Genomic DNA, 27,586 nt, shown 5'->3' with positions numbered 1-27,586 from the left:
GGAGCACCCGGAGGAAACCCACACCAACACGGGGAGAACATGCAAACTCCACACAGAAACACCAACTGACCCAGCTGGAATCAAACCAGCAACCTGAGTGCTGTGAGGTGATTGTGCTACCCACTGCGCCACCATTCTATTAATTATATTTAATAATTATCATAACATTATTTTTATTTTGTCCTGTTATTTTGGATGGGTGCTGTGTTATGTTTGTGGAATGTTTAATAAAAACTCAGTTAAAAATAAATGTTGATGATGTATGGTACTGAAACATTATTACTGTTAATTTTGATGAAGGTATTGGTCCTCTTTAAATGTTGACCGCTGTAATATTTTCATTTATAAATGTGTGAATATAGTTTCTCAACTGCATGAAACATTGTGCTCCAGCTTATTGTCTTCTGGATCAGTAACAGATATGGGCGGGGCTTGATTTTCTCCCTGGGGAACTGATTGTGACAGACAATTTGACCCCGCCCTCATTGGAGTAATCCCATTTTTGGGGTTTATTTTATTTTGGGGACAGATAGCCTCAGCCTAAATGCATAGATAGCTCCGCCCTAAAGCACTGATAGTCCTGCCTTAAAGCACTGATAGCCCCACCCTAAAGCACAGATAGCCCCGCCCTAAAACATTGATTTCCCCGCCCTAAAGCACTGATAGTTTTGCCTAAAGCACTGATTGCCCCACCCTAAGCACAGATGGCCCCGCCCTAAAACATTGATAGCCCCGCCCTAAAGCACTGATAGTTTTGCCTAAAGCACTGAGAGCCCCGCCCTAAAGCACAGATGGCCGCGCCCTAAAACATTGATAGCCCCGCCCTAAAGCACTGGTAGTTTTGCCTAAAGCACTGAGAGCCCCTCCCTAAAGCTCTGATAGCCCCGCCCTAAAGATGATAAAACAGATAAAAGGATCAAACATGAAGAGAGGTTATGGTGTCAGGCCTGTGGCCAGCCTGTCAGAAGGGGTGGATCTTTTTTCTGCAAAAGTGGACCTGGTTTGCAGTGTGTCGCCTCATGCGGGGTTTAAATACTGCATTTTAGTGACATTTTAAGCTGCTTTAGCTCATCGAATGGCGATCATAACCACATGCTAAAGAATATTTCCTACAGTTTTGTCAGAGTGCTTACTATATTATTATAGCACAAAGCATTTATTTACAAATTTACATTTGAACTGTATGTCATTATATTGTAAATAATGTTATGAATTTAGCATTTAAAAAATAAATATGAAAAAAAGGATTATTTTCAAAACCAACGTATGATCATCCATCAAATAAAGAACATGAGGAATCTGCTGAAACATGTTTACTAAAGGTGTAGCCTATAAAAACTGCCCATCTCATTCAGCTTTCATTTTCCTTCAACTAAGTCTCTATTTCAGGGGTTGTCACAGTGGAATGAACCACCAACTATTCCAGTATATGTTTTATGCAGCAAATGCCATTCCAGCTGCAACCCAGTACTGGGAAACACCCATAAACTGATTTCTGGACTGGTGTTTTAAGGTGAATTTAGAGTTAAAGTATGTCAGTAACACACACACACACACGTGCACACTTCACACAGTCACTCATATCTCACACACACACACACACACACACACACACACACACACACAGACTGGTTTACTGTGTCAGTGTGCTGGCTGTGGGCAGAGCACGCTCTCTCTCTCTCTCTCTCTCTCTCTCTCTCTCTCTCTCTCTGGTCTACTGTGTCAGTGTGCTGTGTGTGGGCGGGGCTCCGGTAATCTGCGGTAATCTCCGCTCCTCCATCTGCTTTGACAGCTCGGTCACATTGGATTGAGCGGCAAATCCACGGCAGCTGCGTCACAGAGCAGCCTGTCCTTGCGAACACACACATCCTGCCTTCCCATCAGCCCCTGCGCGCGGTCACAGCAGCAGCACAGAGATGACATGCAGTCATGTATTTATTTATTCAGTTATTCGGCATACAGAAGCACACGTGACGCGCCGGAGCATCACGTGACCCGCCGGAGGATGGAGAAGGAGAGGAGGCTCTCAAGGTTAAACAGGCGGAGGCGGGGCTCGCAGGAGGGTGTAGCCTGAGTGTCACGTGACCCGCGGGAGCGCTGCCTGATGGAGAGAAGATGAGCTGAGCATCACAGCATCCTCACATCAGCGAAAACCACAGACCAGGAGCAAAGCACTGACATGAGCTCACAAACACTCAACTGAATTTCGTGACCTTTCCTTTTAAACGCAGTTGCCGGATATTGGAAAAACATTAATAAATAAACAGATAAACAGATATAAATATATATATATACATGATCCACTTTCAGACTGTTCTTTAAAACAGCTCGCATAAGTGAATATATTAGGTTAGAAACATGATTAATATTAGGATGAGTTTATTAAGATTAACACAGACACGTGTTTCATCACTCATCAATGCTTCTTTTGTTAAAAACTGCTGGGTTATTTCAATCCAAATAATGGAGAAAACCAACGCTTGAGCTTGTCCATATTTTACCCAGATTTGAGTTCAAATAACCCAGCAGAGGGTTGTTTACAAAGTAGACTGTTATTAAATCAGCTTCATTATGTTCCGTCAGCTTAGTCCCCTATTACTGAGGGGTCACCACAGCGGAATGAACCGCCAACTATTCCAGCATATGTTTTACACAGCGGATGCCCTTTCAGCTGCAACCCAGTACTGGAAAACATTCATACACACCCATTCACGCAAAAACACACACACACACACACACACACACACACACACACACACACCGTGACCAATGAGTTTTAGCCATTCTCCTCATAACTGCATCATCATCACCATTTTCATCATCTTCATCATCATCAATATCTTCTTCATGTCCTTCATCATCACCATCATCTTCACTATCTTCATCCTCATCATTATCATCATCATTGTCATCATCTTCATCATCATCATCATCATCATCATCATCACATCTTCATCATCACCACCATCATCTTCATCATCGTCATCATCATCGTCATCATCATCTCATCTTCATCATCATCCTCATCATCATTGTCATCATCTCATCATCATCATCACGAACATCATCTTCATCATCATCATCATCTTCATCATCCTCATCATCATTGTCATCATCTCATCAACATCATCTTCACCAACACCATCATCATCGTCATCATCTTCATCATCATCATCTCATCTTCATCATCATCTCATCTTCATCATCATCCTCATCATCATTGTCATCATCTCATCATCATCATCTTCATCATCATCCTCATCATCATTGTCATCATCTCATCATCATCATCATCATCATCTTCATCATCATCCTCATCATCATTGTCATCATCACCAACATCATCATCATCATCATCTTCATCATCATCATCTTCATCATTATCTTCATCATCAGCATCATCATCATCATCTTCATCATCATCAACACCATCATCATCTTCATCATCATCATCTTCATCATTATCTTCATCATCATCATCATCATCATCATCATCATCATCTTCATCATCATCATCTTCATCATTATCTTCATCATCAGCGTCATCATCATCATCTTCATCATCATCATCACCATCATCATCACCATCATCATCATCTTCATCATCATCTTCATCATCATCCTCATCATCATTGTCATCATCTCATCATCATCATCACCATCATCATCATCACCATCATCATCATCAGCATCATCATCATCATCGTCATCTTCTTCATCATCTTCATCATCATCTTCATCATCATCCTCATCATCATTGTCATCATCTCATCATCATCATCATCATCATCATCTTCATCATCTTCATCATCATCTTCGTCATCTTCATCATCATCTTCATCATCATCCTCATCATCATTGTCATCATCTCATCATCATCATCACCATCATCGTCAGCAGCATCATCATCATCGTCATCTTCTTCATCATCTTCATCATCATCTTCATCATCATCTTCATCAGGGGTGAGGAAGGAAACTATGTTAATCATGTTTATAGTGATGTATTTTGAGTTGTGTCAGCTGCTTTACGTCACACTTTAAAAATCTGCTGGGCTGTCGTATGACCCAGCACTGGACAAACACAGCCTAAATGTTGTTTATAGTTTCAACAAAGTAAATACACTTCAACTTAAACATTTCAGGAAACCACACTGTAAACATGTATTGGGTTATTTATACCCAATTTTGGTTAAAATATGGACAAAACCAACCACTGGGGGCATTTTGGAGTTAAATTTATCAGTCCAAATTTAACTGAACATTTGGGTTTGTCCATATTTGACCCAAATTGGGTTGAAATGAGCCAGTATTTTTACAGAGTGGTTTCATTAAATTGTGTGAGTGAATCAGATTGACTTTGTGAATTAAAGTGCTCTTTAAAATGCTGAATGTTGGGTCAAATATGGACACATCCAGCATTGGGTTCTTTTTTTTCTAATAAATATAAACTTCACTTATCACCCCAGTGGTTAGGTCTGTTCAGAGTGTGGGGTGTTTATTATTTCAGACAGCCGCTGCATGGGATCATGTTAGGAGTTAAATTTATAATACCCAGTTAAACGTATATTAACATATGAAGAGTTCAGATGCAGTGCCGTCTGAAATATTAATCTAAAATAAGCATGTTTCTCAGCCTCCAATATTTCTCTTCAACTATTCCACTGTAAAAGCAATGCAAAGGACATATCTTTGACATAAAAGTGGATCTACTGAACATACACACAGGAGCTTGAGGAAAAAGCTTATTTTAGAAGATTTCAGATGGTGTTTCGAGGTTTTTGCATCTGAACTCTTCATATTTACGTTTGCCTTTCCTTCTGTAATTCTAGAATAAATCATTTTCTGCTCTTCAGACAGTGCTGTACATGAGCATGTGTGTAATGTGGAAGTAGACTAAGAATATTTGTCTACATGCTTGTTCAAACTACTTATTTAAAATGAGTTGAAACAACACAACTCTTTGAGGGACAGCTTGATTGTTTTATGTTTAATCCAACTAAATTTGTCAACTTAATTATTTTGTGTTGAGACAACGACAAGGAATTGTGTGAAATACAGTTTTATACAGTGTAAACGCACTTTAAAACCCCAAAATAAAGGTGACTCAAACCATTTAAGTAAAAAAAAACTAATCTATATGAGTTCTGTGAACTTACTCCATTTAAGATGAAGTAATTACATAATTAGTTAGCATTCAGTTGTGTGCATTCCCCTGATGAAGAACTCATTGTATATAAGTAGTTTGAACAAGCAGCATATTGGGTGATTATTGGTTGAAATAACCCAGCATTTCCTTTTCATATATTTATGCATTTTCATTCATTCATTCATTCATTCATTCATTCATTCATTCATTCATTCATTTTCTTTTCGGCTTAGTCCCTTTATTTTTCCAGGGTCGCCACAGCGGAATGAACCACCTTTATGTATATATATATGTGCATGATTAGTAATGTTTATGCAAGGCAGTTCTTGTGTCTCAACCTCAACTGTAGAATCACCTCAACAGATTAATTCAGCTACTTGACTTTAAAGCACTGTATTATTAATTAATCAAATCTAAAACCAAACTAACCCATCACAGAAGAGCAGACTCTCACACTGCTGAATAAGGTCAGTGTAGCCCAATAGTATTTATGCTAGTGTCTATGGCAGGAGTCGCCAACCGTTTTAAAACTGAGAGCTACTTTTTGGGTACCGATTAATTTGAAGGGCTGCCAGTTCGATGCACACTTAAATAACAAATTTGCTCAATTTACTTGTGAAGACACTGATCATGATTTCTCACAATAGTTGTCAACAATGATTTAACAGGGTAGGAAACAGATAAATATCAAGATGCAACATGTCATTTGTCTGAAAGTTTTTCATATACAGTATAACTTCATGTCATTTTCAGTTTTACACCAATGCAAGTGTGATTTAAAAAGTGTTTTATAGTAAAGTAAAAAAGGTAAGAATATTAGATTTTGATGCTCAGCTTTCTGGTAAACGGCACTGGTGAGCTATTATTAGAACAGGCCTGCGGGCAACTCATGTGATCCTCGCGGGCTGTCTAGTGACTCCTGGTTTATGGTATGCGCCTGGTCAGTATCTGGATGGGAGACCAGAAGTGGTGTTAGTGAGTCCAGGAGGGGGCGCTCAACCTGCGGTCTGTGTGAGTCCTAATGCCTCAGTGTAGTGACAGGGATGCTATACTGCTCAGTGAGCGCCGTCTTTCAGATGAGATGATAAACCGAGGTGCTGACTCTCTTTGGTCGTTAAAAATCCCAGGATGTCCTTGTTAAAAGAGTAGGGGTTTAACCCTGACATCCTGGCTAAATCTGGCCACTGGCCTCTGTCCATCATGACCTCCTGACCCTCCCCATATCAGAATTGGCTTCATCACTCTGTCTCCTCTCCACCAATCAGCTGCTGTGTGGTGTGTGGTCTGGTGCAGTATGGCTGCTGTTGCGTCATCCAGGTGGATGCTGCACACTGCTGGTGGATGAGGAGATCCTCCATGTGTAAAGCGCTTTGAGTGCCCAGAAAAGCACTATATAAATGGAAGGAATTATTATTATTATTATTATAATTATTATTATTATTAACAATGATAATAATAACACACAGTTATCAGTTTAAAGGTATTGTGCTGTTTTAACTACTATTAAATAAGTAATTTGAAGTGAGTCATGTTTGAGTGTGTTGAAATAACCCTGCTGAAAATTGGGTTTTACATTTTTGTAATTTGAATTTACAATTTAAAAAAAAATGCATTAATTCATGAGCAGTGATCTTTCAGGATCCTCATGCACCATCATCACCATCTTCATCCTCTTCTTCATCATCATCATCATCAGTGAGGGAGGGAGGAGACTGAGGTGATCGGTCAGACCTGTTCTCTCTCTCTCTCTCTCTCTCTCTCTCTCTCTCTCTCTCCCCGGTAGCGGCAGCGGCGGCGGCGGCAGCAGCATCTCCCGGTAATCTCTCTCTCTCTCCGGGCTCCATGCAGGCAGCAGTGTGTCGGAAACACACGACAGGCTTCCCGATGACCGAGACATGCTCGCCTTCGCCTTAGTCGCTGGCTCCGTCTGGGTTGTTTTAGGTGAGTTCTTTCTCTCTCTCCATGATTATTCTGCAGGTGAACGGAGAGCCGCCACCGGTAACGAGCTGTCGGTGCATTCTGGACTGATCAGTCCGTTTATTCGGTGCATTAAGGGCAGATCTGTCGGTGTATTCGGTGTATTCAGGGCTGATGTGTCACATTAGTGATGCTGAAGTTGCTGATTGTCGGGATTTTTCGTTATGCGGCACAAACGCCGAGCATGATGAGGGTCTGCTGCGACGCCTGCTCATGCCGGATTTTATGGTGCATTGACCGGACACATACAAACAAACAAACCAACACACACACACACAAACACACACTCTCTCGTCTGTGAAATGCTCGTGTGAGGGCCGCATTTTTGTAGGACATCTTTAAAAACGGCCCGTTTGCCGGTGTCGTGCATCAGTGCTACGCTGACGTCACTGCGCATGCGCGGAGCTGTCCAGCGGAGGGGTCCTGAAGCGTCACTGCGCACTGCTGCTGTAGGGGCCAGTGTGTGTGTGTGTGTGTGTGTGTGTGTGTGTGTGTGTGTGTGTGTGTGTGTGTGTGTGTGTGTGTGTGTTCCTCATCATCGCTGCATCAGCCTGCGGGCATACACACCTATAGGCTACAGATGTAGGCTAGCTCTCCATGCTAACACTTCTGCTGTGCCTTTGGATGAACACTGCAAAGCTTTGTGGCTCGTTTTTAGCAGAGGATTCGATTCAAGTGCACTTACATTTGAGTATATAGTGACATTCTGCCGTTTGTTTGTTAATTCATTTGGACATCATGGAATAAATACTGTGGCAGTGTGTAGTAAATACTGTAGTGTTGAATGACCTTTACTATGGTATTAAACTGTATTTACAGGACTCTGTTAATGAATTCTCCAGCATGCTTTAGTTAACTGATAACTGTAATAAATACTGCAGTATACTTTAGTTTGTACTGCAGTAAACTGGTGTATAGTAGTATAATATACCCTACAGTTGCAGAAAAATACAGCATTCACTAATCTGTTTATCACAAAAATACTGGTGTTACCATAGCAACTGTAGAATCACCACAACAGATCAATTACTATAGTAGTTGTGTTACCATAGCAACTGTAGAATCACCACAACAGATCAATTACTATAGTAGTTGTGTTACCATAGCAACTGTAGAATCACCACAACAGATCAATTACTATAGTAGTTGTGTTACCATAGCAACTGTAGAGTCACCACAGCAGATTAACTCTAGTAGTTCAACATACAGCACTGTAGTTCTTATTAATTAAATCTAAAACAAACTACACTGCAGAGAAGAGCTTACTTCCGCACTGCTGAATAAGGTCACTGTAACACTATACTATTTACTATAGTAACATGCAGTTACTGGAATCTTCAGCTTTGCACTCCTTGGATTTGACTTTTTTAAGTCTTCAGTTTTAGACATCTTGACATTCCTTACAGTGTGGCCTTCAGGTCATGCATTTTTCATGGCCGTGTGTTAGCCAGTAGCGCTGATGGTCTGCTGTCTCTGACCTGAGCCATGTGCTGCTGGTGAATAATGCAGGACGTTCGGGTTGACGAGAGACCGAGGTGAACCTAATCTTTACCCCGTCCTCCATAATTAAAAGATTTAGGCTCACGGACACTGAGTGTTGGTGCTCATTACCGAAACAGCTCTTGCTCTGCAATGCATGTGTACAGTCAGACGTGTGGTGGACATATTCAAAGCTTCTCATGTAAATAAAGGGAAATAAAAGCAGACTGAATAGCAAGATGCCTGAAAGCAGGTCTTGGGAATCCTTCAGAGTCTAGGCAGCAGGGCCAGGGTGTGAATTACTGGGAGGTTTGGTGGGAATTGACCCCCCTTCATTAATGCTTGATCCCCCCCTGAAGGACGTCAAAACAAGGAGTATGGGGACCATGTCTTTAAATAGTGAGAAAAGTTTACTCTGATCTGTATCTTAAATTATAATAATAATAAATAAATGACTTAATAGATCAAATAAATATACATGTGTCCACCCTGTTAATGGTTCATATCATTCTGAATGCATAATCACGCCAGTCAGCCTGTACACGAGGAACACATTCATTCAAACTGCCTCATATTGTAGTGTTGTAGTAAATACTGCAGTATACTTTAGAGTTTACTACAGTAAACTTTGGTGCATTGTAGTATAATAAACCCTATAGTTGTAGAACACTACAGTACTGACTAATCTGTTTATATAGCTATAGTTCTTTTGTTAGCATAACAACTGTAGAATCACCACAACAGATCAGTAACTAAAGTTGTTGTGTTACCATAGCAACTGTAGAATCACCACAATCAATTATTGCTATAGTTGTTGTTACCATAGCAACTCTACAATCACCACAACAGATTAACTCTGTAGTTATTGTTACCATAGCAACTGTAGAATCACCACAGAAGACTAATTACCATAGTTGTTGTGTTACCATAGCAACTGTAGAATCACCACAGCAGATTAATTACCATAGTTGTTGTGTTACCATAGCAACTGTAAAATCACCACAGCAGATTAATTACTATAGTAGTTGTGTCACCATAGCAACTGTAAAATCACCACAGCAGATTAATTACTATAGTAGTTGTGTTACCATAGCAACTGTAGAATCACCACAGCAGATTAATTACCATAGTTGTTGTGTTACCATAGCAACCGTAGAATCACCACAGCAGATTAATTGAAGTATAAAGCACTGTAGTGTTTACTAATGAAATCTGAAATCAAACATGGCAGAAAAGAGTTTACCTCAGCACTGCTGAATAGTGCCAGTGTAGCACTATAGTATGTAATGTAGGTTACTGTAGTACATGGAGTGGACATATTCAAAGTTTCTCATGTAAATAAAGGGAAATAAAAGCAGTCTGAACAACAAGATGACTGAAAGCAAGTCTTGAGAATCCCTCTGAGTCTTGGCAGCAGGGTGTTAATAGCTTCCCATTTATAGGAATGTGTACTGTTCAGATCCTCATTTGCAGTGGTCATGAGTGTCCGCATGCCAGACGCTTTCAACCACAACGGATCTCGCAATCATCTGCCGGAGCAGAATGAGGAAGACTGAGAGTGTTGGCGATTCAGAGAAATGTGCTGAGTAAAGGGGCATCTTCTGCAGCACGCGCGGGACCGCTTAACCCACAGTCAGGCGCATTCTGCTGTGTGGCTTACTTATTATTTCACAAGACAGAATTTCCCATGCATTAATACAGCAGGTCAATCTTCAATCAGTCGAGACTCACAAACATTACAATTCTGTCATCATGTACTCACCCCTGATTTACTACAGTGCAGTTTTCTGTGTTCTGTTGGACACAATGTTGAAGACCTGTAACCATTGATTACCATAGTATTTGTTTTTCCTACTATGGAAGTCAATGGTTACAGGTTTCCAACATTCTTCAAAGTATCTCAAAATTGGGTTACATTTTATTTTATTGGGCTGCACAGTGGCACAGTGTAGCACAATCCCCTCACAGCAAGAAGGTCTCTGGTTTGAGTCCCGGCTGGGTCAGTTGGTGTTTCTGTGTGGAGTTTGCATGTTCTCCCCGTGTTGGTGTGGGTTTCCTCCGGGTGCTCCGGTTTCCCCCATAGTCCAAACACATGCGCTATAGGGGAACTGATCAACTACACTGGCCGTAGTGTATGAGTGTGTGTGTAAATGCAAGAGTGTATTAGTGTTTCCCAGTGATGGGTTGCAGCTAGAAGGGCATCTGATGTGTAAAACATATGCCGGACAAGTGGGCGGTTCATTCCACTGTGGCGACCCCAGAATAATAAAGGGACTAGCTGAAAATTAAATGAATGAATGTTTTTATTTTAATGTACAATTTATGCTGATAACAAGCCATTAACGAAGACTTTAATAACTAATAATCAGCTGCTTATTAATAGTTAATAAAGCAGTGGTTAGGTATGGGTTTTAGGGATGTAAAATAAAATAATTTGCGCTAATTAACTTTATCTTAATAGCGGGCAGGTAATAAGACAGCAGTAAAAGATGTGCATTGTTACTTAAACTAAAGTGTAACCTTGAACTGGAGGTTAAGGAAGAGTGAATGATGGCAGAGATGTCATTTTTGGGTGAACTGTCCCTTTAAAGCCCCAATATACTTAATTTCAACATGTAGATTAACTATCGTGAGGTCGTTTCTTAAGACTAACTTTGTATTTATGTGTGTGTGTGTGTGTGTGTGTGTGTGTGTGTGTGTTAATAGTTTATTGAACAGTTTGCCATTTAAGGTTCTGGTTGAGTGAACGCCTCTGCACTCCCATTGGTGCATAGTGATGATGTCATATATGGGTGTGGCTCTGAGGCTCCGCCTTCTCCAATTTGTTTATTTCCTCTGTGAAAACAGAACTGCTCCATGATAGAAACGCATGTCGAATCAGAAATAATGCTGACGCTGCTTATATACAATCCACCGTATTCATTCATTCATTTTCCTTAGTCCCTCGTTTATCAGGAGTCACCACAGAGGAATGAACCGGCAACTATTCCAGCATATGCTGTACACAGCGGATGCCCTTCTACTACTAGGAAACACCCATTCACACACTCACTCATACACTACGGCCAGTGTAGTTGATCAGTTCCTCTATAGCGCATGTGTTTGGACTGTGGGGGAAACCGGAGCACCTGGAGGAAACCCACACCAACACAGGGAGAACATGCAAACTCCACACAGAAACACCAACTGACCCAGCTGAGACTCGAACCAGTGACCTGAGTGCTGTGAGACTACAGTGCTAACCACTGCGCCACCGTGCCACTCCAATAAATGATATATTTGACACCGTGTATGAAAACATCATCAGATCGCACACAGATTGAACAGAGAGTGTGTGTAATGTCTGTGTTGTAGACGTTAGTGCTAGTAGACTATAGTAGTGGCATTATTGAGGACGCAGCGCAGCAGATGGATAGTAAATATACTCATAAGCTCATGTCAACACAGCGATTATCAGTGTTTTACTGGAGTCATTAAACCACCCCTGCGTTAATGTGTGTGTGTGTGTGTGTGTGTGTGTGTGTGTTTGTGTGTGTGTGTGTGTGTGTGCAGTCAGATTTAGCATCAGTTCGTCTCTCAGAATGTGTTTTAATCGAGCAGTAAAGTGACAGATGTGTGTGTGGTGTTTATTAATAACTATAATAATAGGTGTGCATCAGAGGTCACAGTGAGGTCAGGAGATGTGACGGACACAGCTGATTGTGTACATGGGATTGTGTGTGTGTGTGTGTTTGTGTTGCTCTGTCCATCATCTTATGCACTGCTTCATGTGTTATTGATGTGTGTGTGTGTGCGCGCCGGTGTGTCTCTGAGCTGTAAGCTGAGCCTGTGTATCATGTAGTCAAGGGTAGATGGAGAGAGCAGGATTATCAGAGAGAGAGAGAGAGAGAGAGAGAGAGAGAGAGAGAGAGAGAGAGAGAGAGAGAGAGAGAGAGAGAGAGGGCTGATACACACACAGACAGAGAGAGGGAGAGGGAGCCGCATCTGCTGAGGGTGGTGTGATACGGTGGCTGCTGAGGTTCATTCCACACACATGCGCATTCGCCTCTCTATCTCTGCATGTGAATGTGTGTGTGTGTGTGTTGATAGTATTTTCCTGCCTTTTAAAAGCTGTTATTACCCAAAAAATGATGATTTAAATGATTATATATTTAATATTGATCTCTCAGGTGCTGTTTAACAGAGCGAGGTCAGTTTTGACAGCATGTCGGCTCGTATATTTATTCAGCAGAATGTCTCATTTCTTTCAGTTTGGCTGATATAAAAACAAATATTTTACATCAATTGCTCAAGCTCAGTGTTATATAGAGGAATTATTATTTTTCAATAGTAAAATCAAACCAGAACAGACCCCGGTTATCCAGTGACTTGCCTAACTACCCTAATTATCCTAGTTAAGCCTTTAAATGTCACTTTAAGCTGCTCAATATCTGCTTTCATTCAGTTCAGAACGTGTGAGATCAGTAGAGTCACTGCAGTTTAACCATCACAGACTGTAATGCGTTAATATAATGTGTTCCACAGACAGCTTAAAGCATTCACACATCTCCTGTTACTTTATTCATACATTCATTCATTCATTTTCCCTGTATTAATCAGGGGTCACCACAGCGGAATGAACCGCCAACTATTCCAGCATATGTTTTGCACAGCAAATGCCCTTTCAGCTGCAACCCAGTACCGGGAAACACCCATACACACTTAAAGGGACTAAACGGAAGGAACATGAATGAATATACATGTATTCATATATATATTTTAACATTACACATAGTTACACATGTTCATATCACATTATATATTGCAGAACAACTAAATATTGCAATGTCAGTTTTTCCAATATCACGCAGCCATACCTGAAGCTGTACACTAGTGTCTTGAAGAATATCTAGTCTAATATTATGTGCTGTCATCATGGCAGAGAGAAAATAAATCAGTTATTAGAGATGAGTTATTAACTCTATTATGATTAGAAATGAGCTGAAGCAATGCTCTATTAAACTTTATTATATGATCATTAATAAACAAATATTAAGTCTTTAACTGTATGTACACTGAAATGAACATGCTCAAGCTTTAATATGACTGAATCGACCTACATTCATTCATTCACAGCAGCAGCGCGGCTCATTCTCATGGGTTAAATCAGAAATAGCTCATTAAATTAACAGTGTAAATATAGTGTGTGGTATAATTTGCATTTAGCACTGATTTAAAAGCTTTAAAATGACTATCATATCACACGTAATGATAATACATCATAATTATTCTGACAAAGGCACAATAAAAATGTTGACTTTGTCAAATAATATTATTTAACACCGACCTAAATGCATCACAGCTCATCTCATCTGTGTGTTTTAATAAGGGACACTGTACAGAACATCCATAATCTAGCTTTTTTCCATTTTTTTTGTGATTTGCGCTTTTATTTTCTGTTCATTTCTGCTTCTGAGTTGCATTACAGGGCATTGATCTTCCTTTCTTATGTTGGTGTTGTATATTACACTACAGAAACCGTGCAATAAACTGCAGCACATTTACTGCTATTGTACACACTCATTCCTCTACAGATTATTCATTATACATTAATATTATTATTTCAAACCACTAAAATGTCAGTAAAGTCACTTTGTTAAACTGTAGAATTGACTTTTCACCATCAGAAGTGGACAGAGCAAAGATCAACATCCCATAATGCAGTTCACCACCACAAGTAAATGGAAACGGTTAATTAACAGGTATTTTGTGCAGTGCAGAGAGGGGAAACTGCCTCCGCTCTGCTTGTAAAGGACTTTGAGGACAGAAGTGGACAGACTTTATAAATAGCCAATAAAGAGCGAGCGTTCCTGCTGTCCGTCTGCGTAAGAGCCCTAATCTCCTGTGATAGTGAAGGCTAATTGCTAGTGAAGCTGGGTGGGGGGAGGGGGCGGAGTCTTTCCTTCAGGCACCGCCCATAGGGTGGACTGCAGCCAATCAGTACCACTCGCAAGCTATATAAGGACGAACAGTTGTGGATGGTGTGTTCAGAAGGTCATGTCATGATTAAAGTGCAGGAGTGTGTGTGTGTGTGTGTGTGTGTGTTCCACACAGTGTTTCACACACACACTGCTGAAATTATCCATCTCTGTCAGTGTGTGCAGAATCAACACATTCAGATCCGTCATGTATGTTGCGTATTTTCACACTCAGTGTATCACGCTCTCACTGTTGGTGTTTAGGAGCAGTTCAGTCACTCAGTTTGTGCATTATTATTATTCAGCTATTATTGTTAAAAATTGTTTTTGTATTTTGTTTTGCATTTGGTAAATAAAATCATATATATACACACACATATACAGTGCATCTGGAAAGTAGCTATTGATAGCGCTTGACTTTTTCCACGTTTTTATAGTACGACCTTATTCCAATATGGATTAAATTGATTGATTTCCTCAACATTCTACACACAATCCCCCATAATGACAATGTGAAAAAGAGTTTTAGAAATTGTTGCAAATTTATTAAAATAAAAAGCTGATAAATCAGATGTACATCAATATTCTCAGGCTTTGCTCAATACTTACCTTATGCAGCGATTACAGCCTCAAGTCTTGCTGAATATGATGCCACAAGGCGTTACGTGTGGAGAACAGCAGGCGGCGCTCATCAGCAGGCTAACAGCATCCCTACAGTGAAGCATGGTGGTGTTGGCATCATGCTGTGGGGATGTGTTTCAGCAGCAGGAACTGGAAGACTAGTCAGGATAGAGGGAAAGATGAATGCAGCGATGTACAGAGACATCCTGAATGAAGACCTGCACAAGAGTGCTCTCCACCTCAGACTGGGGCGACGCTTCATCTTCCAGCAGGACAATGACCCAAAGCACACTGCCAACATATCAATGGAGTGGCACAACAACATCTCGGTGAGTGGCCCAGCCAGAGCCCAGACCTAAATCCTATTGAACATCTCTGGAGAGATTTGATAACAGCTGCACACCGTCACTTCCCATCCAACCTGATAGAGCTTGAGAGGTGCTGCAAAGAGAAAAATCTCTGAAGGCAGCTGTGCAGAGCTCGTGCATCATATTCAGAAAGACTCGAGGCTGTAATCACTGCCAAAGGGGCATCAACAGAGTCTTGAGCAAAGCTTGTGAATACTGATGTACATCTGATTCTTCAGCTTTTTATTTTTAATAAATGTGCAACAATTTCTAAAACTCTTTTCTCACACTGTCATTATGAGGGATTGTGTGTAGAATGTTGAGGAAATCAATCAATTTAATTCATTGTGGAATAAGGCTGTAACATAAACACATGTGGATAAAGTGCTATCAATACTCTCCGCATGCTCTGTATACAGCACAGTTCACTGCAGTAAAATCTAAAGTGTACTACGGTAGTTTACCAGTTCACTAGTACAGTATGCTGGAGAATTCTTTAACCAAAGTATTTACCATTTCCCTGTGTGTGTTAATAAAAACATAACTGAAAATAAATGAGCAAGCGCAGGACGTTTTCTTCAGTCAGTATGATGCAGAAAGACAAAATACAAAGCAACCAAAGTTTCGTGTATTAGAGTAGTGGATGTGCTGAAGCCGTCTGGAGATCAGATGATCATAATCCACTCATCAATATCAGCATTAGACTGGAGCCAGTAGATGATGTGGAGGGGCAACTGGTTAGACCGCGCTTTATCTTTCTGTAGGCTCCTGCATTCTGATTGATTTCTGATCCTTCAGCGAATACTGCATTATATATCACGATGAACACGGCATGTCTGATCTAGTGCATCTGTCATGTCATTATATGTGCATCAGGTGCAGGACTGTGCACTTTACAGAGGAGGAAAGACAGCAGTCTAGTGCTGTTAAACAGCTATATATGTGTGTGTATATACTGTATGTGTGTGTGTGTTTCAGTGTGTGTATGCTTTAAAATGTTCCATATATTTATGTTTAGAGATCATTTGTATTCTATATAAATATTTGTATATAAATACATGTTAATTGACTTTACATGCATGTAGACGACTCACTCCAGTATTACTAGACTCATGATCAGACTCCAGTATTCAGTATTATTCCAGAGCTCATTCAGATTTTCCTTAAACTGGAATGATAAACAGCAAATGTATGATTCACACTAAACTGAATCCATTATTAATGTGAAATAATGCTTACATTTGATAATGGACACTTGGTTGTGTTGCTTGACTTATTGTTAAACGTGATAAACCACTATCAGAGTCGACAGTATGAGAGTGGTCATCCTCCATCATGCTGGTGTTTAGCTGCAGATGCTGAGACTCCACACACAGCTTCATCATCTTCATCACATTACCTGAATAATGTAACCTGAATTGACTGAAATAGGACAGTAACAGAGTCTTCACATCATTCTTCAACTATTGCTGAAAATTAAACAATGAGGGAAGAATAACGACACCCCTCAATGGCTCACAGAGTTTCCTGCCACAGGAAGTGACATCACTTGCTGTGGCAGTGACTAATGGCTGCAAGAGCTCGTACACGGAGAATAAGATGGATAAAAAATGTAACTCAGGATTTGACCACATTTTGTTGTATTGTTTATTTATTTGTTTGCTGGACATTAAACTGAATTTAGAAATAGTTTTGCAGCAAATCTTGAAGCTTAACTAATGAAATAAATATGTAATGGACACATGAATCACTAAATGAATGAATGAATGAATGAATGAGCGGTCTGAGTTGTCCTGGTATAATGATGTTTTCTCTGTCTCCGTCAGAGCTGAGCTCCACTCTTATGGAGAAGATGCAGTCTCGGGATCTGCTGCTGGGTCTTCATCTGCCTGAGCTGGATGATCTGGGTCAGTTTCTGCGCTCTCTGCCCACCTCCGCTCTGCTGGGTCTGGGGGCGCTGACCGCTGTTCTGGCCTACTGGATCACCAAACGCCCGCGGGCCATCGTCCCGCCCTGCGACCTCCGGCACCAGTCTCTGGAAGTGCAGGTCAGAAAAACACACCGCTCGACTCTCCAGCAGTGATGCTGGAAACTGTGGGACTGCAATTAACCGTTACTGCCATAATCAATTAGTTGGCTGGTTATTTAATTGATTAATCAGATTAAAAATATATATTTTTTCATGCACATTTTTCTTATCCCCTTAACGTGCATTATTTGAAAAAATTATTTGGCCCACATCTTGGCTTGAATAATACACTGACACAACTCTGATGAATATTATGATAACCTATGATATTGATAACCTATGGATAAAAGGTCAACAAGGTGGTTACAATGTCTGTTAAAGGGTTGATATAGCTTTAGAAAACCATAATTCAGGGTATTATTTATGTTTAAAAGTATCCTAAAAAATGCAAAAGCCACATACATGGAGATCAATGACCTTAAATAAAAAACAAAGTTTATTTGTGAACAGTGAAACTTCTCTGAATATTCAAAATATAAATAAACAAAAAGAAAAGCAAGTGTACTCTCAGAAATAAAGGTAGTTTGATTATAAATTAGGGCGACTAAGTGGTGGCTAAGTGGCCTCACAGCAAGAAGGTCTCTGGTTCGAGTCCCGGCCGGGTCAGTTGGTGTTTCTGTGTGGAGTTTGCATGTTCTCCTCGTGTTGGTGTGGGTTTCCTCCGGGTGCTCCGGTTTCCCCCACAGTCCAAACACATGCACTATAGGGGAACTGATCAACTACACTGGCCGTAGTGTATGAGTGAGTGTGTGAATGAGTGTGTTTGGGTGTTTCCCAGTACTGGGTTGTGGCTAAAAGGGCATCCGCTGAGTAAAACAAATGCTGGAATAGTTGGTGGTTCATTCCGCTGTGGCAAGCCCTAATGAATAAAGGGACTAAGCTGAAGGAAAATGACTGAATTAATTAATGAATAATTGATTAGCTGGGCAGGTATTTTATAATTCATCGGATAAAAACTTAATTATTTTTAAAATTTGACATTTTGCTTATAATATTAGAAAACTGCCCCTTTCAGGCTTTGATCCTTATTGTGGCGTTTTGGTGTCTGTCGCTTTAAATGCAAATGAGATTATGCTCTTTTCAGAAGAGGGCGGAGCTACAGATGCCTGTGCATCTCCATAGTGACAGCCTCAAGAAAAACTCACTTTATTAAAGCCTCATTATTTCTGAAAACAAGTCAATATTCAGTGCTCGTCTTGAAAATGCCTCCTGATTTAGGAAGTTTTAGATATTTGGACTAGAAACAAGACAACAAATAAGAATGCAGTGTGAGAACGAGAGCGTCCTGCATCCCACAATGCACCTGTGATCATAGCACCATTGTTATCAGACCAGCAGTAAATGCATAGCTGTGTGTGTCCTGACATGATCTGTGTGCTCTAATCTGGCTCAGACCTGACGTTTAGTCTCTGTTTTGCATAAGCAAAGCATCAAGGAAAGCTGTCACGATCAGGACATACACAGACATATACTCAGCTCTCCTTTAATGATCATTTCTGGACATCCTAACAGATCAGATCCTCTCTGCATGCGTGTGTAAATGATCATGTTATAGCTGCAGTGTCAGAGAAGCACATGTTTAGTGAACATCAGCAGATGCTCAGTGTTCACAATCAAAGCCAACGCAAATACAGATGCAAACACTGATGCAAACGCAGCTGCAGGTCAACAACCCCTCTGACAGCTAGTGTTGGAGAAAGCTCCCTCTGAGAGTAATGCGGTACAGTGTTGAGTTCCTGCATAAAACAGTCACTAGCTGCGTTACGTAAGTGAAGCTGATTTATAATCTAATTTCCAGAGTTGACCCTCAGCTGAGGATTGATTATAAAGCGTGTTTGGCATGCTGTCCCAGGAGAGAGACATGAGCTCAGAAGATCCTCAAGCCTGGGGCAGAGAGGTCATGTTTTGATTTTCGATTGGTCTTACGCAGTCATGTGATGCGAGTTCACCAAGCTTGAACTTTTCAACGCGGCGAACTGCGAAACTTGTCGCATGAGCTTGCATTTAAATGGAAGTCTATAGGGAGAAAAGTGCTGTGTGACTTGTAAACATCTGGACCCGCGTTAGCTGATACTAATTCACCAGTCAGATGAGTCCTAACTCACTTTAAATAACCAGAGTTTCTTATCTTAGTATCTTCGTCTCGAAGAATCCCCCTTCCACCCAAACTCCCCCTCCTTTCTAGATGGGGGACATGGTGGCGCAGTGGTTAGCACTGTTGCCTCACAGCAAGAACGTCACTGGTTAAAGTCTTTACTAAACCAGTTGATATTTCTGTGTGGAGTTTGCTTGTTCTCCTCGTGCTCACGTAAGTTTTTTCCCAGTTTCCTCCCACAGTTCAAAAGCATGCAACCTAAGTGAATTAAACACACTAAATTGGCATCAAATTCAAGCTCTTAGCAAGCCGCATATCTCTCCTTAGCCATCCCTATATCTGTCATTATCCAGAATAGGTGGGGGGAGTTCATCGAGACCTACCTGAGCTCAAACTCCCCTCTCACCCTGCTATTGGGAGGGAGCCCCGGGCTCGAGGATCTTATGAGCTCAGGGCTCTGTCTTCTGGGACAGCATGCCAAACACTTTATAATCAATCATCATCTAAGTGTAAACTCTTGAAGATGTTTTATGCTGTGTAATGTGTTACGTTATTTTAAGTTGCTTTAGCTTTCTTTGGCCAAAAGCCGTCTCGCTTTCTGTCTGTTCCTGCATTCTCTTATCACTTCAGCCTGGCCACGCTCATTGTAGTTCAGCTCTTTATTTTTTAAAAGCGAATTAATTTAAATAAAAAGCATCTCGCATTACATTCTTAAACAAGTAACTCAAATATTACTACTTCATTTTTAAAGTAATGCATTGATTTACTCGCTACTTAGAAAAGTCATATTACTACAAAACTTGTGGAAACACTTTACAATAAGCTTCATTAGTTAATGCATTTACTAACATGAACTAATCATGAACAACACATGTACAGCATTTATTAATCATAACTGAACATTTACTAATGCATTGTTAACATTAGTTAATGCACCATGAGTTAACATGAACTAACAATGAACTACTGTATTTTCATTGACTAATGTTAACTAGCATGAACAAATACTGTAGTAGATGTAATGTTCATTGTTTGTTCATGTTAGTAAATGCATTAATTAACATTAACTAATGATCCTTATTGTAAAGTGTGACCAAACTTGTAATGTGTTTCCTCAACACTGCACTGCAAACACAATCATATAAACACTGCAGAGATGCTCTTATTAAACAGAGTTTGTGTCTTGTTTCTAGTCCAAATATCTTCAAACGTTTAAATCTAGAAGTGTTTTCTAGACAAGCAAACAATAATTGGAATAGTAATGTTCTTTCATCTTATTCATCCTATTGTCAGATTATTTTGCTTGTTTTAGGGAAAACTGTCTTTACTTGCCTCATCATTTCTGAAAACAACACAAGATGTTTTGCTTGTCTAGAAAATGCTTCTGGATTTAAGAGTTTTCAGATATTTGGACTAGAAATAAGACTAAAACTCTTGATAAGAAGTGATATTAAGTAAGTGTTAAGTAGATCTGATATTAGATCTGTGCTGTGTGTGTGTGTGTGTGTGTGTGTGTGTGTGTGTACAGATGGAGGATGGCGCTCGGCGCTCCATGATGGGCGATCGCTCCAAACTGCTGGCGTATTATCATGAGGACGCCAAAACCATGTATGAGGTGTTCCAGCGCGGCCTGCACATCACCGGTGAGTCCCGCTCTGAGAGACGCACATACACACACACACTCACACACAGTATCATCACACACACATCATATACTACATACAACTCTGGAGACGGCTCTGTGCTTTCACATTAGAAGACTAACCTCTGGAGGGGAAGGTGGAGGTGTGTTGATGACGTTGATCAGCTCTGACGTGTGTGTGTGTGTGTGTGTTTGTGTGTGTGTGTGTGTGTGTGTGTGTGTGTGTGTGTGTGTTTCTGAACAGGTGACGGCCCGTTTCTAGGCTCCAGACTGCCCAACCAGCCCTACACCTGGTTGTCCTACAGAGAGGTGAGCGGAGTGTGTGTGTGTATCGTGTGTATTGTGTGTGTGTATACAGGTCATCATCATGGCTCAAGTATTCAAGTATTAGTGGAGAAGGGGAATTATGATCACACTGCTGATGTCCTTCTTTCTGAACACTCATTGAAATCTCTCAGAATGAGTTTATTTTTCCAGAAAGCAAAAGTGCACACAGTTTCCCAGGTTAGGGTTGCAGTGGGAGTAGAGCGATAGAAAATGCAGTTTGTACAATACAAAAAGTAAGAGAAACCAATGGAATGTACCCACAATTCACAAAAACTAATGTGTGTGTGTGCAGGTGTCCACCAGGGCTGAGTACGTGGGCTCTGGTCTGTTGTCTCAGGGTTGTCAGCCGAACACAGATCAGCTGATCGGAGTGTTTGCACAGAACCGGCCGGAGGTAAAGCACATCTCTCTCTTTGATTCAAACTATAATATCTTATATTAAAGAAGACCTACAGTGTTCAGCATATATGAGTACACCCCTCACAGATCTCTTATTTAAATCTATATTTTCAATGGGAAGCTCTACTATATTATATTTGAGCATTTACATCAGATTAGTCATTAGATTAGCTAAATCTGGAGCTCATCTAACAAAATAACTGGAGATAATGGTCCAAAAACTAGTACACTCAAATGTAGATGTTATAGAAAAATATTAAATAGTATAAATAATATATTTTTATATAAAAAAATATTAAAAATCAAAATATATATTTTTTTAATTTAAAATATACAGTAGAAGTCAGAATTATTCGCCCCCTTTTAATTTGTTTCTCTTTTTGAAATATTTCACAAATGATGTTGAACAGATCAAGTACATGTTCACAGTATGTCTGATAATATTTTTTCTTCTGGAGAAAGTCTGATTTGTTTTATTTAGGCTGGAATAAAAGCAGTTTTTAATTTTTTAAACACCATTTAAAGGACAATATTCTCTAATATCAATATACTCTAATTACCCTAGTGAAGCCTTTACATGTCACTGTAAGCTGAACACTAGTGTCTTGAAGAATATCTAGTCTAATATTATGTGCTGTCATCATGACAAAGAGAAAATAAATCAGTTATTAGAGATGAGTTATTAACACTGTTATGATTAGACATGTGTTGAAGAAATCTGCTCTACGTTAAACAGAAATTGGGGAAAAAATTTTATTTGAATTTAAATGCGGTAAATTTGATGATGAGTGTGATGATCTCTGATGAAGTTTGTAAAGTTAAACAGGTTTAAATATGAAGCTCTCATTTTCCACTTGACCCAATATAAAGATGTATTTTGAATGAAAGATGCAGGAGTTTGCTGTAGACTGACCTGTTCGTCTTCATCTTCTCCTCCTCCTGCAGTGGATCATCTCTGAGCTGGCTTGCTACACGTACTCTATGGTGGTGGTGCCGCTGTACGACACGCTGGGGGCCGACGCCATTCGCTTCATCATCAACACCGGTGAGAGACTACTGACTGTAGGAAAATCAACTCCAGCAGACCTTTATCTTCAATACTGACTCTGTTAATGAGGGCGAGCTGCTGTGCTGCAGTTGAACAGCCTCTTTAATGGTCACTGAAGTGCTTTGAAAAATGCATTTTTAAAATCTTTGTCATAATCAAAACCAAAACACGAAGAGAGGGCGGGACAAAGTGTTGCCTCTCCCCTTTTAAAAAAACAGCCAATAGCATTTTGCAAAAAGTACATCACATAAACCCCCAATGAGAAGAAGGGGGCGGGGCATGTCAGAGACTAGAGATCATTTGATTTGTCAGAAGGTTAGATGAGAAGCTAAAGTATGAGTAGGTGGAAATAAAATCGATGATGCATTTAGGCAGAAGCGGGAAACTGCAAGTCTCACATGTTTATATCAGTTTATATCTTCCAAATGCAAATTTTGTCAGTAGATCACCAGTGATCTATGCTTGCAGATCTGTTATACACACAGTTCACCAAAGAACTACAAATCAGCCAGTATATGGACTACAAGCTCCAGTCATGCACCACACACTCACACCTGTTCCAGTTTCCCACTGATTGCTAACACACACACACACACACACACACACACACACACACACACACACACACACACACACACACACACACACACACAGCTGAAGCTGTTCACAACTGATTACATGGACTTTAAAAGCAGATCAGACACACACACCAGGGCTGAGTCTTGGTATGCCTACGCAATCTCACGGCAATTCGTACCTTTTTGATTTAGTGGCTAATGCATATGAATCCGTACGATCTAATTCTTACTGCTTAGTACAAATTGCTCATCACCAAATGACGGTTGGGAGCCACGCCTCCTTTTAAAAATTGTATATTTTTGTGTGACTGAATTAGACACTAAACTGACAAAACGTAAAACACTTACATTTCCCCGTGAGATCAGGCTGGTTATGTTGTTAGTGAACATTACGGCGGGTTTTCTTTGCCTTGCCTACCGTGTTTAAACCTTGCTTTGTTTTGTCCGTCATTACTAGGGTAATTAGGGTAAAGTTAGGGTAATTAGGGAAGTCATTGTATAACAGTGGCCATTATTTTTCTTTCCCGAAGAGCATCTTAATACACTATTGTGCAGTGTAAAATCTGAAGGGTTTCTTTGATGGAGTCTACATGTATTTCATTTGATGGTTTTGTGTTTGTGTGTTTCAGCTGAGATCTCCACCGTGATCTGTGATAAAGCAGAGAAAGCGGTGGTCCTGCTGGAGAACGTGCAGCGGGGAGAAACACCCGGCCTGAAGATGATCATCCTGATGGACACGTTTGACTCTCAGCTCCTGGAGGAAGGACAGAAGTGCGGCGTCCACATCCAGGCCCTCAGAGACGTCGAGGTCAGAGAATAAACATGTTTCTGATAAATGCTGATGATGGACTCAAGGGCTCCAATTTTGGCCTTTTTCTGAGATGTACACTGCAATAATGCTTTTCTTATTTACAGTTTTGTCTTGTTTCATGACCAAATATCGAAACATTCTAACATCAAGAAGCATTTTCTAGACAAGCACAACATATAGGCTTGTATCAAGAAATGATGCATCAAAATGAAGTGTGCTTTTGCTGAAAACAAGCTAAAGAAAAGCTTATTTCAAAATGAAAATCATGTTATTATGCTCACCCTATTGACAGATTATTTTTGGCTTGTCTAGATTAGAAAATGTTTCGGAAATTATTTAAGCATTACAGCATTCATACAAACATTGATAGTTTATCCTTTTTTTAATATATATATATATTATATATATATATATATATATACAATTGAAAACAGAAGTGTAAATACACTTTAAAAAGGCACATAACCATTTATAAAGAAAGGCAGATGTTAATGTGACTAAATGTTTCCTCTTTTAAGTAAGTTAGGATGATCCTAAAAATTGTTATAATTTTTCTTGAAAGTCAAGTTTACACACAATAAGATTATTCTGCCTCTGAAAAAGCTCAGATGATGATGTCGAGGTTTTGGAGGTTTCTGATTGGCTGATTGACAACATTTGAGTTAATGTGAGGCACAACTGTAGAATAGTATTGAAGGAAAAGCTCGAACACACTGCTTCCCTGTGTGACAACATGGGAAAACCAACAAGCCAGAATCAACAACAAAGCCAGATTACAGTTTGCTGAATGACACTGGGGAAAGACTGATGTGTGGAGACATGTCCTGTGCTCTGATGGAGCTAAGACTGAACTGTTTGGCCATATTGAGCAGTGTTACATCTGTAGGACAAAGGGGGAAAGCGCACAAGCCTAGGAACACCCTCCCAACTGTGGAGTATGGGGGCGGCAGCGTCATGTTGTGGGGCTGTTTGTGGGACTGGTCCACTTCACAGCATAGATGGCATCATGAAGACAGAACATTATGGAGAAATACTGAAGCAACATCTCAACACATCAGCCAGGACATTACAACTTGGCCACTAATGGCTCTTCCAAACAGACCATGACCCTGAGCACACTGCCAAATGAGGTCAAATGTGCTTTAAGGACAACAGAGGGAATGTTTTGGAGTGGCCATCACAAAGCCCTGATCTCAATCCTATAGAGAATGTGTGGGCAGAGTTGAAAAAGCTTGTGTGAGCAAGACAGCCTACAAATCTGACTCAGTTACAGCAATTCTGCAGGAGGAATGAGCCAAAACTCCTGCAAACTATTGAGAGAAGCTTGTGGAAGGAGACCCAAAACATCTGACCAAAGTTACACAGTTTAAAAAATTTACCAAAAATTAAAAAAAAAAATTCTCTCCTTATTCTGGCATGTAGCAAATGTAAATTATTTAGGCAGGTGGATATGCTCCTTTTTTTTTTAGATTATTTGCAAACTTCTGGTTTCAACTGTGTATATACAACCCTTAAAAAACACAAATGCTTGATCACGACTCTGCATGCCATGAAGATAATGGCAGAAAACATCGGGCCGACTCATGTCAGGTCAAGTCTGGGTTTGGGCTCAGACTGGGAATCTAAACTCTAAACTCCACCTCTCACAGTGACATCACTAGCTCCATTGAGTGCATTGTGTCTGACATTGCATGTGCGAGATGTGCTGTCTCAGATATGAAGTCTGCATCTGGATACTATTGCCTGGAGTCTGACGTCATTCGTGACACTTCTCCTGCATTCTGAAATAATTCCTCACAGCAAACATAAACGATCTGCAGCAGTTTTGCACACAATAATAAAACCAGGAACAAAAACAGTTTTGACATTTCAAAATAGCAAAGGCAACAGCGCTGGTGATCACAGCAGTTATTCTTATATAACACTCATTAATGGGCCACTGGCATTTATATTTTTGCCACCATCAACTAAACCTGAAAACAGTCAGAGTTTCAGTCAGTCACATTTACCACGAGAGCACGAAGAGCTCCTGTGATGAGCATGTAATTATAGGAAACGTGATTGTGATGCAGTAATGATGTGGAGGCAGAGAGTCTTCAGTGTTTACAGCAGGTCTGAGGGTTATTCTCAGACACGGGTTTCTCTGGTAGTTTATCAGGAGGATCTGGAGGAGAAGTAAAGCATTCCTGTGTGATTGAATCAGGACATGCGCTCAACATACACTGAGAATCGGAGAAAATACTGTGTGTTTCATTCAGAGACATCAGCTTAAGTGGACAAAGTACAGTTTTCTGATTATATCCTGTTTGATTCAGTTTGCCTCAAAGCAGAAAACAGTTTTTCTGCAATTAATATTTTACTGTAAGCCAGCAGCTTTCATCACACGCTGAAACAAAATGACACCATCAACCACTTTAAAAGATACTGTCAATTATTCTGATGTTTAGTTTTTCTCACAGTATAATTTAACTTTAATTCAAACTTTTTTAATTGAATCTAAATCAAATATATTTATTGTGGAGAAAAAAAAAACAACCATTCACTCAGAGTCATCTGTTTTACTCTGAGGTCAAAGTACCAACTTTAAAATATACTGTATTTTTTACAGCTAAAATTATTAATTTCTGTCAAATTATAGTTTTGAAACTGAAAACTGTAATTTAATATCAATCTAAATATTTATTCTGCTAAAGGAAAACACACACTGACTCACAGGTGAAGTATTGTTATTATAGTCAATGAATTAATTGATTTACGTTTGACTTAATCAGTTAATCACAATTTAGGTTGTACTTTGGACTAAACTATAATAAACACATGTGATGTTAGTCCGTGCTGTTATTTTATTTTCAATGATGAAGTAAACTGTCTGCTGGTGCTTTCAGTGTGGATATTAATGTCATGCATGATGGTAATAACACAACTCACATTAGAAATAGATGTAAACTAAAAGCCCGTAAACAGACGCATTTTAACGTGGTCACGACATGAGAACTGCTGCTGTACAGTGAATATATATCACTCTGAAAATAAACTATTGCTTTAAGTTTACCTAGCGGGTTGCTTCTTTGCTTTAAGGCAAATTAAACAGGTTATAATCTGTGGGGTAAAGTAACAAACTAGAAATA

General features: G+C 39.9%; 2 protein-coding genes across 5 annotated transcripts in view; one reads left to right on the top strand and one right to left on the bottom strand.

Annotated features, from left to right (window-relative positions):
* ddx46 (DEAD (Asp-Glu-Ala-Asp) box polypeptide 46) overlaps positions 1-27,586 on the bottom strand; it is an 800,847-nt gene that overhangs the window by 111,719 nt on the left and 661,542 nt on the right. The gene's annotated exons all lie outside the window — the stretch shown is intronic.
* The window catches only part of acsl6 (acyl-CoA synthetase long chain family member 6), a 39,280-nt gene continuing 18,608 nt past the window's right edge, over positions 6,915-27,586 (top strand). For all 4 annotated transcript variants that reach the window (XR_015520869.1, XR_015520870.1, XR_015520871.1 and 1 more), the window contains exons 1-7: positions 6,915-7,089; positions 17,356-17,576; positions 21,182-21,296; positions 21,540-21,604; positions 21,915-22,016; positions 22,967-23,066; positions 24,277-24,455. Coding sequence is in view for 1 of the 4 variants with exons in the window: in XM_087301992.1 (XP_087158118.1) it covers positions 7,044-7,089; positions 17,356-17,576; positions 21,182-21,296; positions 21,540-21,604; positions 21,915-22,016; positions 22,967-23,066; positions 24,277-24,455 (828 nt within the window). In the remaining 3 variants the exon portion in view is untranslated. The remainder of the gene's footprint in view (positions 7,090-17,355; positions 17,577-21,181; positions 21,297-21,539; positions 21,605-21,914; positions 22,017-22,966; positions 23,067-24,276; positions 24,456-27,586) is intronic.

The sequence above is a fragment of the Danio rerio genome, chromosome 21 (assembly GCF_052040795.2).
Source record: "Danio rerio strain M-AB ecotype USA chromosome 21, GRCz13ab, whole genome shotgun sequence".
Taxonomy (NCBI): domain Eukaryota; kingdom Metazoa; phylum Chordata; class Actinopteri; order Cypriniformes; family Danionidae; genus Danio; species Danio rerio.
This window is presented reverse-complemented; position numbering and strand designations above follow the sequence as displayed.